The 20,272-nt window shown below is 41.5% G+C and overlaps 1 protein-coding gene across 1 annotated transcript in view; it reads left to right on the top strand.

Moving 5' to 3' along the window:
* The window catches only part of ROR1 (receptor tyrosine kinase like orphan receptor 1), a 178,943-nt gene that overhangs the window by 31,110 nt on the left and 127,561 nt on the right, over nt 1-20,272 (top strand). Inside the window, exons 3-4 of the mRNA XM_047873562.1 lie at nt 17,921-18,208; nt 18,885-18,915. Coding sequence (XP_047729518.1) covers nt 17,921-18,208; nt 18,885-18,915 — 319 coding nt within the window. The remainder of the gene's footprint in view (nt 1-17,920; nt 18,209-18,884; nt 18,916-20,272) is intronic.

Raw genomic sequence — 20,272 nt, 5'->3', positions numbered from 1 at the left:
TTGAAGGCTTTCTCATTCACATGTCTGGTAGACATCTGGGCTATGAGAGTACTCAAACAGGGATGCAACAGCTGGAGCTCTATGGGAATCTAGCGTGCTCACTCTCTCTCTCTCTACCTCTCTCTGTGGACTCTTTCCACATGGTGGAGGCCTTTCCACATGGTGGCCTCAGTGTAACTGTACTCATTACATGGTGGTTGAAGGCTCTCCCAGAGACTGCCCCAAGAGAAACTATTAGAAGCTACATAGTGTTGCCTAACCTGGCCTCAGAAGTCACCTCACATATGTCACTTCTACAACATTCTCTCCCTTAAAAGGATCACAGAGGACCTCCCAAGTGTAAGGAAAGAAGGCACAGACTCAACCTTTTGATAAGAGAAGTGTCCAAGAACTTTAAGACCTGTTTCTGCATCTCTGCTTTATACTTCTTCACATAAGGGGGATGTGAAAGGATGAATGCTTTATCTCTGGCCCCAAGGAGCTTACATTGGAGTTGGGAGCCATGGTTTTGGGAGCAACTGCAAGTTTCTGGCCCCACTGACAGCTACATCATTTCTGACTACTTTGCCACTGGTAGCCATAATCACAGTGTTGTGGCCTAGGAGTTAGTGTGGGTGAGTAGGTAGGGTTAGGGTCTCATTCTGTCATAAAATTCTTGTGTGCTGGATTTTGTGGCAGGCCCTCTGGAGGAACAGACAGAAGACTCGTATTTGTGCCTTGCCAGGAAGGAGTGAGAGACATGTCTAGAAGTGGAACTTAAGGAAATAATATAAAAGGGAAAAAAGATTTACACATAAAGATATATGCTGAAGCATTATATTTAAGAGTAAGTAAATAGGAGGGAGAACTAAATTTTCCCCAATTGGGGAAATCCTTGCATTGTGATCTCTGATGGAAATCCACGGTCAGAGATTTGTGGCTGCTTTTCCTTGGATTTCTGAGGTCATACCTACTTGGAGAGGAAGAAATAGAGATAGGTACAAAACCAGAACCCTTCCAGCCCCTTCTCTCCATCACACTCTTCACCAGCTCTATCCTCCCTGCCCTGCGGGATCAGCTCATATTTCCTGAAGCCCAGCTCCGGGCACATGTTGTGTGGCTTACTACTGTGTAAAAGCTGCCCATGGCCAGCCAGATGAGGTACAAAATGCTTCATTACTGTTTGAGATCTTTTCTCATTCTTGGCCCAGCCTCTCTTTCGGGCCTTCTTGCCTACTACTTGTTCATCCACAACCTTTCCAGAAAGCAAATGGGGATGATTTCTTCTGTGTTGCTCTCATGCACTCTAGACATTCATTCCTTTGATTGAGCTTTTACTCAAGCCATTCCTTTCCCCACAGAATGCCATCTCCTCCACTTCCACCTCCTGAAAGCAGACCCCCACCCAGCTTAGCTTAAGGCAGGGGAGGTACAAGGGGAGGGGCTGGGAGCCTCTCAAGAACACATTCTCGTCCAGATGATGTCTTTTAAACAAATTTTAATGGTATTATGTTAACATGATGGTTATTAAGATCATGATGAAAAGATGCCTCAGGGTTCCTCAAGGTGGCTGGATGTGTGGTGCTGTATTCCATTGCCACAATGATTAGGGGATGCAGTTGACATTTATTGGGCAGAGGCCTAAGATATTAAACACCTTGCCATGTGCAGGGCAATCCTACAGGAAGAACCTTCCTGCTTCAAACATCATTCATGCCCCACTTGGGGAACACAGTAAAGTGAGGAAGTTGTAGGGATGACACTGTGTCAGCAGATGCACATGGGTCATGTCAGGAGGGTCATCAAGTGTGGCACCTTGCGCCTTGCATGTTCCCACTCTCCTCAGCAACTGCATAGCTCTTGCTCTCTGCCCTCACTGCCCCTGTCTCTCCCAGGCTTGCTCTCTCTGGTCTTAGAACCTCTGCTCTCCACCAAGGCCCAGCTCAAGAATGGCCCCTGTAACTGTCATACATTCCATGATTTCTGCAGCTGGGCATGCTCAGCCTTTCCTAAGTAGAAGACAGCATTTTTTTCCCCTTGTGTCTTCCCTTTTTCTGATTATTTTTATTGGTTTCTTTCCCATCAATATTTTGTGAAGAGAGATGGGACAGGTACCTCCCCAGTGCCTACATAGGTATTTGATAAATATTTACTTATTTTTCTTCTGTTTCCCCTTCATTTTCTCCTCTCCCCCAAGTGCCTGTGGATCCCAGCAAGAGGACAGGAAGTCTGAAGTTTCTCTCCCCCTCCACTCTGCTCTAGGTCTTGCCTACTATGCCTAATGAAATACAGGGGACAGCCTGGCCCCTCTGCCACTGTGGCATGGCCTGCCCATTTTGGTCTCACCGCCCTCTCAATCTCCTTCAATGATCAACATCTTGACCATACACTTTACTTTCACTCTGACCCATACTTTCAAGTTAGATCCCTGGGATGTCTCCTCCTCTTCCCTTCAAGATCTTACACAGAACCTGAAGGACAGAGGCCATACCTCCTACCGATTGCTACGTGTCACCTTTGGCCCAGAAATCAGGTCAAGTTTCCCTTTTCTAGGGTCCTCTATCACCCTGAACATACTCAGATCACACTCTAGTATGATTGTTTCTTTACTTGTCTGATACTATAGCCAGGATGAGAGATCTTTGAACATTTCAACCCATTTGTTCTTTTATCATACATTTTCTGCATCTACTCCCAGCAAACCTGTGCAAAGGTGAAGGTGCTGTACCAGTGAAAAGGGCATGCACAGATCCCCAGTGTTCCCTGCTTTGTCTGCTTTGTTAACTCTTGCCTCTTACTACTGAGAAAATAGTGCCCCTTCCAGTTTTCATCTCCAGATTGCTTAGTACTTTTCTGTTTTGTTGAAGAAGTAGAGCAGATAGTGCCTAATTTGGGGGGAATTGGTTCAAAATTTGAGAGCAAAACCACCCCATTCCTAACAGAGAACTTTCAGATGACAGGGTCCTCTCCAGTATACTGCTAACAGGAGATCTGAGATGTGGACCAGTCAGCAGATTCTTTTAAATTTTGAAATACAAACCTTGCACAGTGAATGGAGAAGAGGGGAAAGAATGGTTTGTGTGCCCTTTCATGTCCCCTGACGTTTATATTCTGGGAAAACCTGAAACTGGAATGTTGGCCGCAACGGAATCTTGCTGGAATGCTGACCGGCACACAAAAGATTCGGGATCTGTTCAATCAAGATGTGACTAGAAAACTGAGATGGTCCCTATAGGAATAGAAATTCCTTGGCCAGAATGGCAAACTTTTATTTTGAAAGCCACCTGGGCATCCCTTAGAGCCATCAAATGCTTGAGAATTTATTGTGACTGGACAAGCCGCTGCCTCGCAGAGTCAGGCCAGGGTAGTGAAAATACACAATGATTTTGTCTTTGAAGGCCCTGAATGTGGCTTGGTTCTTCCTCCAAGAGGGCTTCCTAGCAGGGCTGAAAGCAAACTGTTGCCTTTGCATGGTGCAGAAGCATCCACAGGCTTCCGTCGCGAGGATCACGCATCATGCTGACGCTGAGGCATCTCCTATCCATGGTATTGAAATCGCAGAGATGACTTATGATGTGTTCTGTTTGCGTTGGCCCACAGCCCAAACTAGAAACATATCTCTCAGGCTTGGCCTTCTAGATGCTATCTCTGGTAATTTAAAAGTTCATTATGCAGGCCCACTCATCCTGTCCTGCTACAGTTAGGGTCTGTCAGCATTTTACAAAGGCTTATAACCCACACCCATAAAGGGGGAAGAATGCAGTTTTTAGATTGCAGGGTGGCATGCAGGGCCTGAGCCTGAGAGTCAAAAACTTTCCTTTGTTTTTGTTGTTTTCAAGTTAGTACTTTTCTAAGTTCTAGGGAGGCAAGGTAATAGCTGATGGTTTTGCTGGTATTATTTAGTTTGGTTTTGAAAAGGGGTGTGAAAAGCTGCTAGGCATGGCTTGAAATGTAGATGTACCTTACATCAGAAGAACTCTTAAACCCATGAATTTACTTATCATCCTAGCATTCAGCTGAGGATGGGGATTTAATTAAAATAATTACTACTTTATAGTTAGGATCGATGAAGACCAGGACAGTCAGAAATGAGGCTGGGAATATTTCTCTAAGATGCAGAGACCAGTTCTCAAGCCAGAATCTTGTGTCCTTGTGAATTTCAGCTGGATGGGATTGATTATACCAAAGTCAAGTCACCATTCTGATGGTTAACTGTGTTTCTGTTCATCATTTTAAAGTATTCTTATTATTTCTAATTTTAAATGAAACATACATGTGACAAATATGAATAAAATGATAACCCTAAACATATAAATAATAATAATAATAAATAAATAATAATCACAATAACCCCCACATAATGAAAATGATTGAAAATTGCAGTACAATAAATTGGATACTTAAATAAGTCACAGAAGTCCAAAAAAGTTTAAAAGTCACTAGAGTAACCTTGTTGGCAGTTGCCAGTGATCCCTTTAGATACCCTGCTCCTGGAGAAAAAATAAGGGTAAGTAGAGATCATGGCATCTTTGGTGTTTAAATGAGATGTCATCTGGATGGATTCAGGTGAGTTGATAATGGAAGAGGTTCTTAATGACAGTAGGTTATCACATAGCAGATTGAAAGGAGACAAGTTGGAAGTGGGGGCAGGAGAAGGTGTCAGAACTGGATTTCATCCCGGCCATGCCAGACATGGCAACACTAAAACCTCTATTAGCTTTGGTATCTTCCTTAAAATCGGGTAACAAAAACCTATATACATCACAGGGTTCTGTAAAGGAAAAAATGTAATAATATATATACATATATATATAAAGTGCCTGATAGAATCAGTGCTCAACACCTTTGTTCCTTTCTCCCTCCACCTTTATTAATTATAGTTGGGACAGAAAGCAGTCTAAATGCTGGAGGCCAGCCATTCTCATTCTGTGTAGATCTTAACTACTTAAGAGGGAAAAGTAGTTTCTCTGAGCTTTTAAGAGGCCATTTACATACAATTGGCCCACTTGTAAAAATGACCTATTCATTAAATCAAGCCTCTAGGTAGCAAAGTTTTCATAAACTCCTTTGAGTTGCTGTGTATTTACTGTGCTTTCTAAAGAAAGACCTATAAAGGCAGCTGCTTTTCCCCCATTAGTCCAGATTTATAGGAGTTTTTGCTCTAAGTGCACATTTGTAGAACCATTTCTGATGTATATGCATTTGCTCCCCAGAAAGGAGCTGTGTATTTGGCTGTTTGTTGTCTTTGGTACCTCAGACACCCTTTCAACCTCTCTTGTTACTCAGAGGTCATTCAGCCCAAGCTCAGCTTGCTGCCTTAGTACTTGAGCTCTCAAGAAAAGGTGAGTGGTAGGCCCAGACCAGCTCTTTTTTTCTTTTTGACTTCTAAGCCTCTCATCCTCTGCTCTGTAGCAGCTTTGTTCAGCCAGAAAATATTTATCTTCACTGAGATATCTTCTGTGCAGTAACGTCTCTGTGTTGGTTTCTTCGGAATGACAGGGATTGTAGTGGAGAATCCTCCTGGAGATTGTTGAACAGTAAAAACTGGGCTTAGCAGGAAGCCAGGTGAAAATCAGTGGTCAGACAATGGGGGTTGGAATTACTGCAGCCAAGTGTTCTCCCGTTGACTGTTTGGAAGAATGTTTGGGAGGCATCTAAAAAAAAAATGCTTATACATGGACTCCACCCAGGATCAATTAAATTAGAACCTCTAAGGATGGGACCTAGGCATGGGTGTTGGTTTTGTTTGTTTGTTATTCCCCAGGCGACAGTGATGTTCTGGAGGGTTGAGAATCTCTGGCTGTAGCTAATTGTAGCTCCTTGTAGTGAATACTTTGGAGGCGCCAGAAATTGATTATCTCATTTGACCCCCACAAGAACATTAGTGAGGAAGTACAATTATTGGCCCCATTTTACAGTCAGAGAAACTGAGGGGAGGTGTTAAGTACCAGCAGGTGAGAGGTGGGACTCAGCTATGAAGCCAAGCATCCAACTCCAGAGCCATGTTCTTAATTACCATGCCACAGGCCATTATTATAAATAGTGCCTCCAGTGGGAACTAAGTTCCAGCAAGTGGGGTCATCCAGTGGTCTCGAGCTCTCTCCGTACCTTCAACTTACCGACCTCCTGCTCCCCGTGTGTTCGAGACTTCCCAGCAGCCCCACGTCAGATAACAAACTGCGGTTATTCAGAAGTCCCCTGCTATTTCCACTGATTTTTATTAAATGCAGCTTGTGGCTCCAACTCAAGAATGTGCAAGCCGATTTAGATTATGTTGTGCATTGAGTTTATTAAGATAAAAAATATTTCCCGAGATAGTGAGTCAGAAGTATTTATGGTGAAGTGTGCTGAAAGTGAATGCAGGTTGATAGCGTGAACAGAATGTTCTCTCAAAGTCAAATGCGATGACCTAACTGTGTTTGGCAGCCTTCCTTTATGTTTAGCTAAGCATTTTATTTCATGTTGGGGAGCCTCCTCCCTCTTCTGAGAAGGATCGGTCCTGCAGGAGACCAGGATTTTGGCATGTGCCTCTTTGATACCAAGACCTAGGCCCTAAGCCTAATTGTGACTGGCTCCCCGGCTGACTGGCTGGGTTGCCATGGCAAAAGACCATTAAACTCTTTATATCTCAGTTTCCCTCACCTGTCAAAATGAGACTATAACTCTTGGCCCCACCTCCCTCCCTGAGGAGGGTGGGAGGGCACTTTGAAAATTAAGTAATAAATGTTGGGAGGGATTTGTGGATGTGACGTCTTGTCAAATGGGTAAGTAATAAATGGGGTGTCTCCAAAGCTCATTTGCCTGAAATACACTTGAGCCTTCCATTTACTTAATCAACCAGCCTTTATTAAATGCCTACGAAGTTCACAATAACACATGGAGTGCTAAGGGGAATACAAAAAGGAAAAAAGGAGGAAATAGGGTCTCAATTCCCAGAAAGCTCATAAACTAACTTCTTTTTTCTCACAGTTCACTTTTTAGGTTGATTAAGCATCAGTGTGAACGATGCCTGTACTGTATTTTAAAAAGCTCATTCTCAATGGTGACTTCTAGTTACGTCCTATGTAACTGGTAGTGATTTAGTTGTTCTCAGTGCCGGTGGGTATTGTCACGTGCTGGATGGACTCATAAAAAGGGCAAGAATATTCTGTAGTCCTGGTTAAGGGAAGTGGGGGACCATGAAAGACCACAGTCTGGGTTTATTGAGAATGGTGCATTGGCTAATATATGGTCTCTTGTGTCCAAAGGTCTGGGTCTGGGTCCTGGCTCTGTCACTTTCTAGCTGTGTGACTTCAGGCAAGTACTTAACCTCTCTGTGTCTCATTTCCTTATCTCTAAAATGAGGGTAATAATAGGGTCTAACTCATGAGATTGTTTTCAAGAGTAAGAAGTTAATGTGTACAGTGTACTTAGAATGGTTGTCTGGCACCTTGTAAATGCTCCAAAAGTGTTAGCTATAATCATCACTTTCTACAGGTAATGGAGGACATGGTGGCACTAAAAGAATACTAGTATTTCATTTTCCTATGTTACAAAAATATCAAATCTTTTTTTTTATTTAGAGTCCCAAAATTTGCTCAGGTCTTTGCCCAGATCTTTGTGGCCAGTGCCATAATCACTTAGAGTTGCCCCCAAATCCCAAGCTGCTTATTCAGAAAGGGGAAGCAGGCCATACAGAGAGAGGTCTCTGGCTTATGGTGCACAGGGTCTAAGCTAAACTAGTTTGTTCTGAGAACTTCATAGCAACCCAGGGCCCAGATGGGCGGTGAAGAACAGCTGTCAAGCGTGACAGAAGGAGCACTGCGCTTGGAGTCCAGCTCCTGGCTTTGCCATTTGTTGGCCAGGATAGGTCTGGGATAAGTCTTTAAGTCCTCTGAACTGCAGTTTACCCATCTTGATTACACAAAAGCAATGGTTAGGCAGGGGTTCCAGGGTGGCTCAGTTGGTTAAGTGTCAGACTTCGGCTCAGGTCATGATCTCATGGTTCGTGAGTTCAAGCCCTGCTTCGGGCTCTGTGCTGACAGTCCAGAGCCTGGAACCTGCTTCGGATTCTGTGTCTCCCTCTCTCTCTGCCCCTCCCCTCCTCAATCTGTCTCTCTCTCAAAAATAAATAAACATTAAAATTAAAAAAAAAGAATGTCTTTGATGAAGGGGTGTCTGAGTGGCTGAGGTGCAGTGGCTGAGGTGCCTAGGTGACTCAGTTGGTTGAGCATCTGACTTCAGCTCCGGTCATGATCTCATGGTTCGTGAGTTAAAATTAAAAAAAAAAAAAAGAATGTCTTTGATGAAGGGGTGTCTGAGTGGCTGAGGTGCAGTGGGTCAGGTGCCTAGGTGACTCAGTTGGTTGAGCGTCTGACTTCAGCTCACGTCATGATCTCATGGTTCGTGAGTTTGAGCAGCACATCAGGCTCTGTGCTGACAGCTCAGAGCCTGGACCCTGCTTCAGATCCTGTGTCTCCTTCTCTCTCTGCCCGTCCCCCAACTCATCCTCTCTCTCACTCTCTCTCAAAAATTAATAAACATCCGGGGTGCCTGGGTGGCTCAGTCGGTTGGGCGGCCAACTTCGGCTCAGGTCATGATCTCGAGGTCTGCGAGTTCGAGCCCCGCGTTGGGCTCTGTGCTGACAGCTCGGAGCCTGGAGCCTGTTTTGGATTCTGTGTCTCCCTCTCTCTGACCCTCCCCCGTTCATGCTCTGTCTCTCTCTGTCCCAAAAATAAATAAACGTTAAAAAAATTTAAAAAAATTAATAAACATTAAAAATTTTTAAAAAGAATGTCTTTGGTGAAGCAGTACTAATGATTAAATTAATTAAATCTTGACCCACGAGTACCTATCTTTAATATTCCATATGGCAAAATGGGTACCCAGATGTGCTGACTGCTGAAATACTATGGTTGTCGCAAAGAAAAGCAGTTGAGTTGTGAACTGAACTGCCCACTTTTTTACTTAAAAAAAATGACAGGCTGAGAAGGACAAATACCATATGATTTCATTCATATGTGGGATCTGATAAAACAAATGAATAAACAAAAGAAACAGAAAGCAGAATCAGACTTATAAATACAGAGAACGGACTGATGGTTGCAGGGGGTGGGGTGAAGGGGAGAGGGAGATACAGCCTTCCACTTGTGAAATGAATAAGTCACAGGAATAAAAGGTACAGCATAGGGAATATAGTCAGTGGTATTGTAATAGTGTTGTATGGTAATAGATGGTAGCTGCACTTGTGAGCATAGTATAACATATAGAGAAGTTGAATCACTATGTTGTACACCTGAAACTAATAAAACATTGCTTGTCAACTGTACCAAAAAAACCTAAAAGATTGACAGTCAAACTATGGTTAGTTATTTTTGAGTATTCTTGAAAATGAACAAAATAAGCCTGCCGCTTCAAGTAAATAGGAGATGGTATTACCAATAATAAAATTTGAGCTTCTAAGCAAAAATTAAAATTTTGGAAAACTCCTAGCCACCACCATGAGCTCGACAACTTTCCAGTCTTTATTGATGAGATTGGTGGTGATATTAACAAAAATGATTTTTCTCTACTATGTAATTAAATGTGTTCACATTTGGAAAATCTACCTAATTCAGTTTACCCATCTTGGCAATTCATTGAACCGATGTTTTCTAAATGGGCAATTCATGTGTTACAAAATTGTATGTGGATAAAAGATCTTTAAAGTGCAAGATAAACCAATCCATTTTAATGTAACAGGTTATGAAAAGTTCACTGATCCCTATCAGATTTCACATCACAACTAACCTTTAAGAAACTACCACTTGTTAAATTTCAGTGTAGTATCACAGAAGAATATTCTAAATTATCTGAAAAGGCTATTAAAATACCCCTCCCCTTACCAGCTGTGTAAAGCCACATTTTCTTCATATACTTTGACCAAAACAACCTATCTCAACAGATTGAATGCAAAAAGAGGATAATCCAGTTGTCTGCTCTTAAGCCAAATAGATTCACAACGATAGAAAACAATGCCATCCTTCTCACTATTTATGTGTGTATAAAAAATATAGTTATTTTTCACTGAAATATATTTTTCATGTTAATAAGTAATGAGCTTATTTTTTAATATTTCAATAAATTAGTAAACAAATGTTTTCAAATTTTCTCTTTGAGGTCGTCAATATTTTAGAGTATTTAATGGTCTTGAAACCAAAGGTTTGAGAACTTGTTTCCTAGAACAAAAAATTAGAACATCTAATTTTTTTAAAGACTATTCTTTTTAGAGCAGTTTTTAGGTTCACAGCAAAATTAAGAGTAAGATACAGAGATTTTGTATATACCCCCCGCTGCCACTCATGCATAGCCTTCCCCATTATCAACATCCTCCCACAACATCATACAATTGGTGAACACATCATAACCATCTAAAACCTATAGTTTATATTACAGTTCACTCTTGGTGTTGTACATTCTATTGGTTGTAATGACATGTACTCCCCCCCCATTATAGAGCACCCTAAGAATCCTCTAAGTCCCGCTTATTCATTCATCCCCTGCCTGCCCACCCCCCCCCCCCATCAATCCCCTGGCAACCGCTCATCTTTTTCTATCTCTATGGTTTTACCTTTTCCAGAGTGTCATATAGTTGAAATTGTACAACATGTAGCTTTTTCAGATTGACTTTTTTCACTTAATAATATGCACTTAAGTGAAATAAGTCAGTCACAGAAAGATACCATATGTTTTCACTCATATGTGGATCTTGAGAAACTTAACAGAAGACCTTGGGGGAGGGGGAGGGGAAAAAAAGGTTACAGAGAGGGAGAGAGGCAAATCATAAGAGACTCTTAGATACAGAGAACAAACTGAAGGTTGATGGGGGGTAGGAGAGAGGGGCAAGTGGATGATGGGCATTAACGAGGACACTTGTTGGGATGAGCACTGGGTGTTGTATGGAAACCAATTTGATAATAAATTATATTAAAATAATAATAATAATATGCACTTAAGTTTCCTTCATGTCTTTTCATGGCTTGATAGTTCATTTTCTTTTAGTGCTGAATAATATTCCATTGTCTAGATGTACTACAGTTTATCCATTCACCCACTGAAGGTTTTCTTCAAGGTTTTGGCAGTTGTGAATAAATCTACAAACATCTGTATGAAGGGTTTTGTGTGAATATTAAGCCTTCATCACCTTGGGGTAAATGCCAAGGAGCAAGATTGATAGATCATATGGTAATAATATGTTTAGTTTTGTAAGAAACTGCCAAACTGTCCTCCAGAGTAGCTATAACATTTTGCATTCCCACTAGCAATGAATGAGAGTTCCTGTTACTTCACATCTTCACCAACATTTGGCATTGTCAGTGTTCTGTATTTTGGCCATTCTAATAGGTATATAGTGGTATCTTGTTTTAATTTGCATTTACCTAATGACATCCGATATGGAGTATTTTTTCACATGCTTATTTGCCATTTTTGTATCTTTGATGAGGTATCTGTTAAAGTCTTAGTCTGTTTTTTAATCAGGTTTTTGCTTTCTCATTGAGTTTTAAGAATTCTTGGGGCTCCTGGATGGCTCAGTCAGTTAAGCGTCTGACTTCAGCTCAGGTCATGATCTCACAGTTCGTGAGTCTGAGCCGTGCGTCGGGCTCTGTATTGGCAGCTCAGAGCCTAGAGCCTGCTTTGGATTTGGTGTCTCCCTTTCTCTTGGCCTCTCCCCTCCTCCTGTCCTCTCTCTCTCTCAGAAATAAACATTAAAAAATTTTTTTAAGTTCTTTGTGTATTTTGGGCAACATTCCTTTATCAGATGTTTCTTTTGCAAATATTTCCTCCTATATTGTGGCTTTTCTTCTCATTCTTTTGACATTGTCTTCTGCAGAGCACAAGTTTTTTACCTTTAATGAAGTCCAGCTTATCAATTACTCCTTTCATGGATCATATCTTCTGGGTAGTATCTAAAAAGTCATTTTGGTATTCAAGATCATCTAGATTTTCTCCTAAGTTATCTGCCAGGAGTTTTATAATTTTGCATTTCACATTTGGGTTTGTGATCCATTTTGAGTTAATTTTTGTGAAAGGTGTAAGATCTGTGTCTAGATTCCTTTTTTTTTTTTTTGCCTGTGGATGTACAGTTGTCCTAGCACTGTTTGTTGAAAAGATTCTCTTTGTTCCTTTCTATTGCCTTTGCTTTTCGTCAAAGATCAGTTGACTGTATTTATGTGTGTCTATTTCTGGGCTCTCTGCTCTATTTCATTGATCTATTTGTCCATTCTGTCACACTATCTTGATTACTGTAGTTTTATATCAAGACTTGAACTTGGGTATGTCAGTCCTCCAACTTTGATCTTCTCCCTAAATACTGTTTTGGCTATTCTGGATCTTTTGCCTTTCCATATAAACTTTAGAACCAGTTTGTCCATATCCATAAAATGTCTTGCTGGGATTTTGATCATAATTGCATTGAATCAATAATTTGATTTACTTGTACTTATTGTCCGTGGGGTCTTGAACAACTTTCTTACCCCTCTCTGTGCCTTAGATTTCTGATGTGTGAGATGAGAATAACAACAATAGTTTGTAACAACACATGCCATAATAGTAAATACCTTTAGGTCTTAACTAGTATCACTATCACTATTGTACCATCATTGTTGATGTTTTTATCATTATCATCATTACTACCAGTACCACCACTGGGAGACACAGTAACACAAAACTAGAGGGTAGAGTCAGCAGAATTGGAATATTTTTCTCTCTCAAGCCAGATTATACCCCACCTGCTACTGGCCAGTCTGCCAACATTTGTGGCCTGGGGAAGAAGGGAAAGAAGAATGACGTGGCTCAAGCACACATTGTCAGAGGTCACAGCCTGCAGTGGCCACACCAAGCTTTGGGAGTAGAGAAGAGAATTGGATCCCCGAGTGTGGTCCCTGAGGCTGCTACAGAAGGATCCAGCTGGTTCTGGAAAGAGAATGGATCGTAGCCAGGGGCTTGTTAACAACAAGACTGATAGTAATGATACAGACATGCGTTTTTATTTTATTTTATCTTATTCCAGTCACAGAATGCTTTCATGTTGTTTAGGCCAAATGTTGTTCTGATGCTTCTAGTCTTTGCCAAACTGAGGACCAGACCATTTGCTTGTTCTAAGTGAGCAGCTACAGATGGCAAACAAATTTGAACATTATTCTTTATCAGTGAAAAGTTAAAACCAAATTCCCTGCATTTGTGGCAAGTCTCTTTTGTTCCGTAAACACAAAGATTTGTTTACGCTTCCTTTGTTCTCTCTGGACATATACGGCTTGGGCCAGCTACTACACTGATTTCAAGATGCCCTGTAATCCTCCTTTGCATTTTTAGGTAGATTTTTTTATAGAACTTCATGGACAAATTAACCACTCTTCCCTATTAGTTATTAGTTATGTGATCTCAGGCAGGTGACTTCACCCCTCAGGTGTCCTTTGCTGTAAATCTGCCAGACTTGGCCAGGCACCAATCAGTTGGATGAATGATCACCCCCCCTATTTTTATGAATAAGATATTTGTAAGAAAAAGAAAAGAAAAATATAGCTAATACCAGAAACTCACATGCTGCTTGCGGCCAGACCCTTGTCAAAGCACTTGCTATATATTAATTCATGTAATCCTTGAAATAGCCCTATTAGGAAGATACTAGTATACTAATTTCACAGATGACAAAACTGAGACACAGAGAGGTTAAGTAATTTGCCCAAGGTCACACAGCCGATAAGTGGCAGAACCACGACATGAATTCAGGCATTCTGGCTCCAGAGTCTATGAAGGTTGATTTTGTGCCTTAGATCAGCCCTCACTAATTTGTTTTCAATAAATTTAAGTACACCATCACAGGGTACTTGAAAGACTATCTTCCTTTATGGAACTCTCTGGTTCTTGCCTAATTTATGTTTTTAGAAGAAAAAACTTAAAACTCTGTGTGCCTGTGCTTCTGGTATCATGTAAAGTAATTGCAGTTTAGAGCCAAAGACATAGTTTAAAGTTGCAGCTCACCTTTTTATATGATATGTGGGCTTGGCCATAAAGCTTGCTGGGCTTTGGCTGCAACCACTTGTCTGGGAAAATGAAAGAGAAGTGACTTTGGTTTTTGACTAAAACTCAGCAGGTAATGTTAACCCTTGAGGCATGCACCCAGCAGCTATTACCCTGGCCTCTGGGGAGTGTGGCTTGGTGTTGGGTAGCTTCAATATTGAAAGAAGGTAGAGGGGCGCCTGGGTGGCGCAGTCGGTTAAGCGTCCGACTTCAGCCAGGTCACGATCTCGCGGTCCGGGAGTTCGGGCCCCGCGTCAGGCTCTGGGCTGATGGCTCAGAGCCTGGAGCCTGTTTCCAATTCTGTGTTTCCCTCTCTCTCTGCCCCTCCCCCGTTCATGCTCTGCCTCTCTCTGTCCCAAAAATAAATAAACGTTGAAAAAAAAAATTTAAAAAAAAGAAAGAAATCTGGGAGGGGAGAACCAGGCTGTGGAGGTACCTAGGTGATGACACCTCTCGTCACTCTGGAGACCCCTCCAGCTAAAGGCTGGACCCACCCTATTAAAGGACAGAAAACAGGCCCTCAGGGAGAAGGGTTTGTCAGGGAATAGGCAGGGGAACCTGATACCAGGTCAGGTGAGTTACCTGGCCTCTGGAGGGAAACCAGAACAATGGCTGAAGCTTAGACCCATTAACTAGACAATCCTGGCAGGGCTTAAGGGCACGTGGGTGTGTATGTGTGTCCCCAGCTTGCTCTATTTTAGGGCCGAAGTTTGAATTCTGTCCCCACCCCCCAGTGGGGCTCGAGCTGCCAAAGCTGTCTGGTGGAATGGAAGTCAGAGAGGTCTGGATTAGACCTCAGTTCAGCCATGTGACCTTGAGCAAGTCACTTAACCTCTCTGGTCTTAGGTCTCCTCATTGTAAAGCAATAACAATTCCTCCTGTGTGGGGCTATTGAGCGGGTGAATACTGAGGTAAATCCCCTGGCATACTATAGGATTCTAAATAGTCTATCTGTTCTCACTACCATATTGGCCAGCTGGCTCAGTTGAACTTTAAGTGCTTGGCTGAGCCTAAGAATTGAAGGCCATTAGTGCTGGAGGCTCTGGGGACAATGTGCAGCTCTCTGTAAAACCATGGGGCCAGTCAGTGCATCTCTGAGATGTGATTTCCTCATCATGATAATTAATGCTTCTTTCCTACTTTACCAGATTGTTAGAGGAGAACATGAGATTGAGTAACCTGAAAAGTATTATACAAAAATTGTTATTGTAAGAAGAATCACAATAACAGTGATTAACATTTTGAGTGCTTACTTTTTTGCCCCGCACTAGTTTAAGTGCATCCCATGTGTTACCCAATTTAATTTTAATGCTCTAACAATTTTGCCTGATTTATTATTCCTATTTTTTCAGTTGCCTCTGAGGTACTCAGAGGTTAAGTAGCTTGCCTAAGTTCACTCAGATAACTGGGGGCAGACCCAGAATTCAAACCCAATCAATAGAATTTCAGAACCTGCCCAATGGAGGATTATTCACTATGTTTATATTGGCATTGCTATCTCTATGTTTCTTTTCTACAGAGGCTACAAAGTTAGCTATTCTCTAGGTAGGAGATGGGTCTGTGAAGCCATGATGACAGCACCATAAAGTCACCTGTTAATTAGTCTGTCTAGTCTGGTCGTAGCTCAAACACCTTAGGAACACATGTGCGTATATCTATCAGCAAACACATTCACAGATTGAGTATATATGTATATAGATTATAGGAACAATATCAGAGATAAAGATCAGAATATAAAGAAGCAAGGCATTAGCAAACTAATTTATGGCCTTGTGATTCTGTTATGAAGAATAATTATTCAGTGGTTTAAGTGGGATGAAAAGTGTCATTACAGTAACACAGTGAGTGATAGTCATACTTAATCTGTTTTCTACCACTCACATATGATAAATGTCATTCACATGTATGATGTACTTCTGTGGGGCTGCCTAGACTTTGACATTTCTCCCCAATCTTTTTGTGGAAAATTAAGGTAAACAACGAGTCATTTATTTTGGACATTTATGAAAGCATTTTTATAGCAATTTGGGTACTTAAATTAACACCTTAGATATCTCCAAAAAAAGGTTATTTTTCAACAGAGTTCCATTAAATTCAACAAATCTACTATGCTCTGCCTGTGCTGTACCATACAGTAGCTACTAGTCACGTGTGGCCGTTCAAATTTAATTGAAAAATGCAGTTCCTCAGTAGCTTTAGTTACATATCATGTACTCAGTAGCTCACCTGTAGCTAGCAGCTACCATTTAGACAATGAAGATTATAGAACATTTCCATCATTACAAAGAGTTCTATTGGACAATGCTGCTAGACAGTAGGATACACTGAAGATGCAGTGATGACCCAAACATTCTAGGGGTGCCTGGGTGGCTCAGTCGGTTGAGTGGCAGACTTCGGCTCAGGTCATGATCTCGCTGTTTGTGAGTTTGAGCCCCGCATCGGGCTCTGAGCTGACATCATAGAGCCTGGAGCCTGCTTTGAATTCTGTGTCTCCCTCTCTCTCTGCTCCTCCCCCACCCATGCTCTGTCTCTCTCTCCTCTAAAAATAAATTAAAAAACATTAAAAAAAAATTCTAGATGCTTGCCCTTATGGGTTTATAGTCCTGCAGAGAGGACAGCTGCTTAATAAGCCATCCCAGGTTGGGGTTCAGGGAATTACAGGGGACAATGGGAGGGTATGGCAGGGGAGACCTACCCAAGAATGGCTGGTCTGGGAAAACGAAGCCAAAGAAAAGTCCTTATATATGAATAAGAGACCAATTAAAAAATATATATATTGAACTTAATTTTTAAGTAACAAATTATTTTCTCTGCAACTGGATTCTGCAAGTAATATCAATGTGAGGTTTAAAATGTAGTATTGAGGAATATGCTTAAATAAAATTTATTTCATTTTTAAAATGTTTCATGTAATAAATCTCTAAGAAGCCAAACACAAAGTGTACGTACAGTATGATTCTATTTGTATGAAATTGTAGAACAGACAAAATTATGATGATAGAAATCAGAACTGCAGTTGCCTACAATGGAGGCAACGGTACAGGTGGAAGCAAGGATTGACTACAAAGGATCCTTGGGGTACTTTCTGGGATGTTCATGATGCTCTCTCTCTTGGTAAGGGTGTTGGTTACATGGATATATGCATTTGTCAATACTTATGGAAATGTATACCTTTAGATTGGTACATTTCCTAAAATGTAAATTATGTCTCAATTAGAAGTTGAATCTATAGAATTGTATATTGTAACATGTTAATGGTTGATATGAGTAACATTATGGAAATATTCATTGCCTCATTACTTCGTCTGCCAGTGACCTGGCTGGCCTTTGTAACGCTTATATCATCACTGGCAAGAAGATTCAGCATCCTTCTTGATCTTGTGCCCTGTGGATGTAAATATGTGCTCCTGCTTTTCCAGTTTTTCATGCTTTCTTATCAAAAGTAGATAAACTGAAAGAATCTTTGCCAGAATGTTAAGAATGATGTTATTTGGGAGCAGAGAAATTAGAGGTGAATTTTGCTGCTTTTTCTTCTTCACTGTACTGTTTGAGTCTGTAACAAGGCACATGTATATTTCTATACTTTGAAACAAAATCTCATTCTGTCTTGGCTTAGAAAGTACATTTACTTATCCACGAGTTACTATATAATCATTTGAAAACTTTGGGTTTTAAGCGATGGTTAGTATCACATTTCCTTGTAAGCAGCAGACTCCGTGGATGATTGTTTAGCAGTCGTGGGGTCTCAGTAAATGTAAAATTTCATGCCTTGTCTGTCTCCACCATGCCTCTCCTGTTCAGTTTCTCTCTGGTGCTGGGGCACATTGGAGTGGATTGGGGTTGCCTGGAGATGCTCGTTAGCTGTCTGCCCCTCTCATCTGCCTCCTTCACCCTGTGCTCACAGATTCTTACCTGACCCTTGATGAACCGATGAATAACATCACCACGTCCCTGGGGCAGACAGCTGAACTGCACTGCAAAGTCTCTGGTAATCCACCTCCTACCATCCGCTGGTTCAAAAATGATGCACCTGTGGTCCAGGAGCCCCGGAGGATCTCATTTCGGGCAACCAACTATGGCTCTAGACTGCGGATTAGAAATCTTGACACCACAGATACAGGCTACTTCCAGTGCGTGGCAACAAATGGCAAGAAGGTGGTTTCTACCACGGGAGTCTTGTTCGTCAAGTTTGGTAAGCCACCTCCTGCTGGGGATGGCCTTTGGCCATCATTCTCCCTGAGGGTGAGGAGGGAGGGAACGGGAACACACTGAGAATGTCCTATGTGCCTGGCAACCTGAAAGCTGGTACAGATGCATCCATTTTACAAGTAAGTAGGCCAAGACCCAGTAGTTAAGTAGCATGTGCGTGGTTGCCGAGCTGGTAAATAGTAGAGCAGGAGTGGAGTCTCGATCTGTCTGATCCCAGAGCCCTGCTCTAAACCACCATGCCAGTGGGAGAGAAGATGGGAAGTTCGACACATGTATGCCCTTTCTCTGTCAAGATGCCATCAAAGACTCCTGCTGTCCCTATCCGTGTGATCCTATAACCACTCAGCCTCCCCCTGCAGACTCCCCATGCAGCGTGAGGATGCCTACTCTAGTGACTCATTTGTTAGCACTTGTCTTAGCATTTTCCAGGCCCTGAACTGTGTGGGGTATAGACAGGTTCTCACTGGTATGTTTTTTTTTCTTCGAGGTGGTTGTGGGGAACTGAAGCAAAATAATAAATCCCAGAAAAATAAATATCACCTCAGGGTGGTTGAGAACTTCAATCTGGAATGGTTTGACTGTACCCATACTTACCCTCCAATAACCTAGACTGACTGTTGTTTTTTTTTTTTTTTTTTGCTTTCCTTTCCTTTCTCCAGGCCCCCCTCCCACTGCAAGTCCAGGATCCTCGTAAGTACATTTATCTCCCTTCTTGTCACTTCGAAGTGTTTCTCCAAAGGTTTTTAGGGCAAAGGCAAAGTTGTCCTCTTCTTGGGCCAAAACACTGTTCCAGATTTCATTCCATTTTGCCCTACACTCATTCCATTTTGCTTTTTCTCTGATATGAAGATTCACAAGAGACCAGCACCAGCAGTAACCTCAAGTGTGGTCATGTTGGTTGTGAACATGTTGATGAAAGCAAATATCTGCTTACATTTTCTATTTTAAAATTAATCTAACATTTAGTTGCCACAGTGGATTTGGTCAAATCAAACAAAAAACAATACCGTGCTGGTTTAGGGTTTTAGCCTGAAAGGCTCTCTTCTGTGTATCTGATAGTGTTGCATTCCTGATGCTCTAGTTATCCAACAGGCCAACAGTTGGGTGATCACCTTATTTTTATTGCCTTAAAAGAACCCAGAGACAGAAGTTCTGACTCACATAGGGGAAGAAAGCCCTGTGCCGGTTTGAGAATTACACACAAGTTCGATTCATTTTGAGTCCTTTGTTACTGGAATCTAAAGATCTCATTTCTTAAACTGATGCTATTCTTGATGCGCTCGATCTTTCCCCTGGCTATGGTGTTCTATTCTTTCACTGTAGGAGCATCCACTTGGGGCATTTTTCTTTATATTTTTATTTAGGTGGAGAGAGCCATTTATTAAAAACCCTTGCTCTGCAAGAAAATATCTTCTTCCGAAGATACGCTTCCGAAGTAAAATTTATTGGGGCTCTACCACGAGAGCATCAGAATGTCTGACCTAGACTACACCCACAGCAAATATAACAGCCACTTAATTTGCTCTAATCCCCTCTGTGCCACTTAATTACAGTGTGGGATATTTTAATATATTTGTGTGTGCCTGGAGGCCCAGTGGCCCACAATCCCATTAATAAAACAGGTAATGGGTAAAAATAAACATTGGCCCTCAGCCACACTGTTCTGTTATTTCATCAGCCAATTAAAGGCAACTGTAAAAGAGCCTTTAAAATCACCCAAGTGCTAATTGCATTCTACTCGTCTAGGTAGAGAATATTGATTGATCTTAAAACAGGTCTGCAGTTTTGGTTGCTCTGCTTTGCATTCTTGAAGCTTATCTTTTTTTTTTTTTTTTTTTAAATCTCACTATTGGTTGATATGTGGAATCCTTTTGAAGTCTTATTTAAACTGAGATTAAAACTTTTGTTACTTGCTGTAAAAATGCTTCCCACCCTGGTGCCTTATTTGTTCCTATTAATCTGTGCTTCAAATGTGGCAGATAATCTGCATCCAAGTTTGATGAATGCAGTTTACTAATCTGCCTTTACTATGAAGCACTGAGCAACT

The sequence above is a fragment of the Prionailurus viverrinus genome, chromosome C1 (genome assembly GCF_022837055.1).
Source record: "Prionailurus viverrinus isolate Anna chromosome C1, UM_Priviv_1.0, whole genome shotgun sequence".
In the NCBI taxonomy this organism is placed as follows: domain Eukaryota; kingdom Metazoa; phylum Chordata; class Mammalia; order Carnivora; family Felidae; genus Prionailurus; species Prionailurus viverrinus.
This window is presented reverse-complemented; position numbering and strand designations above follow the sequence as displayed.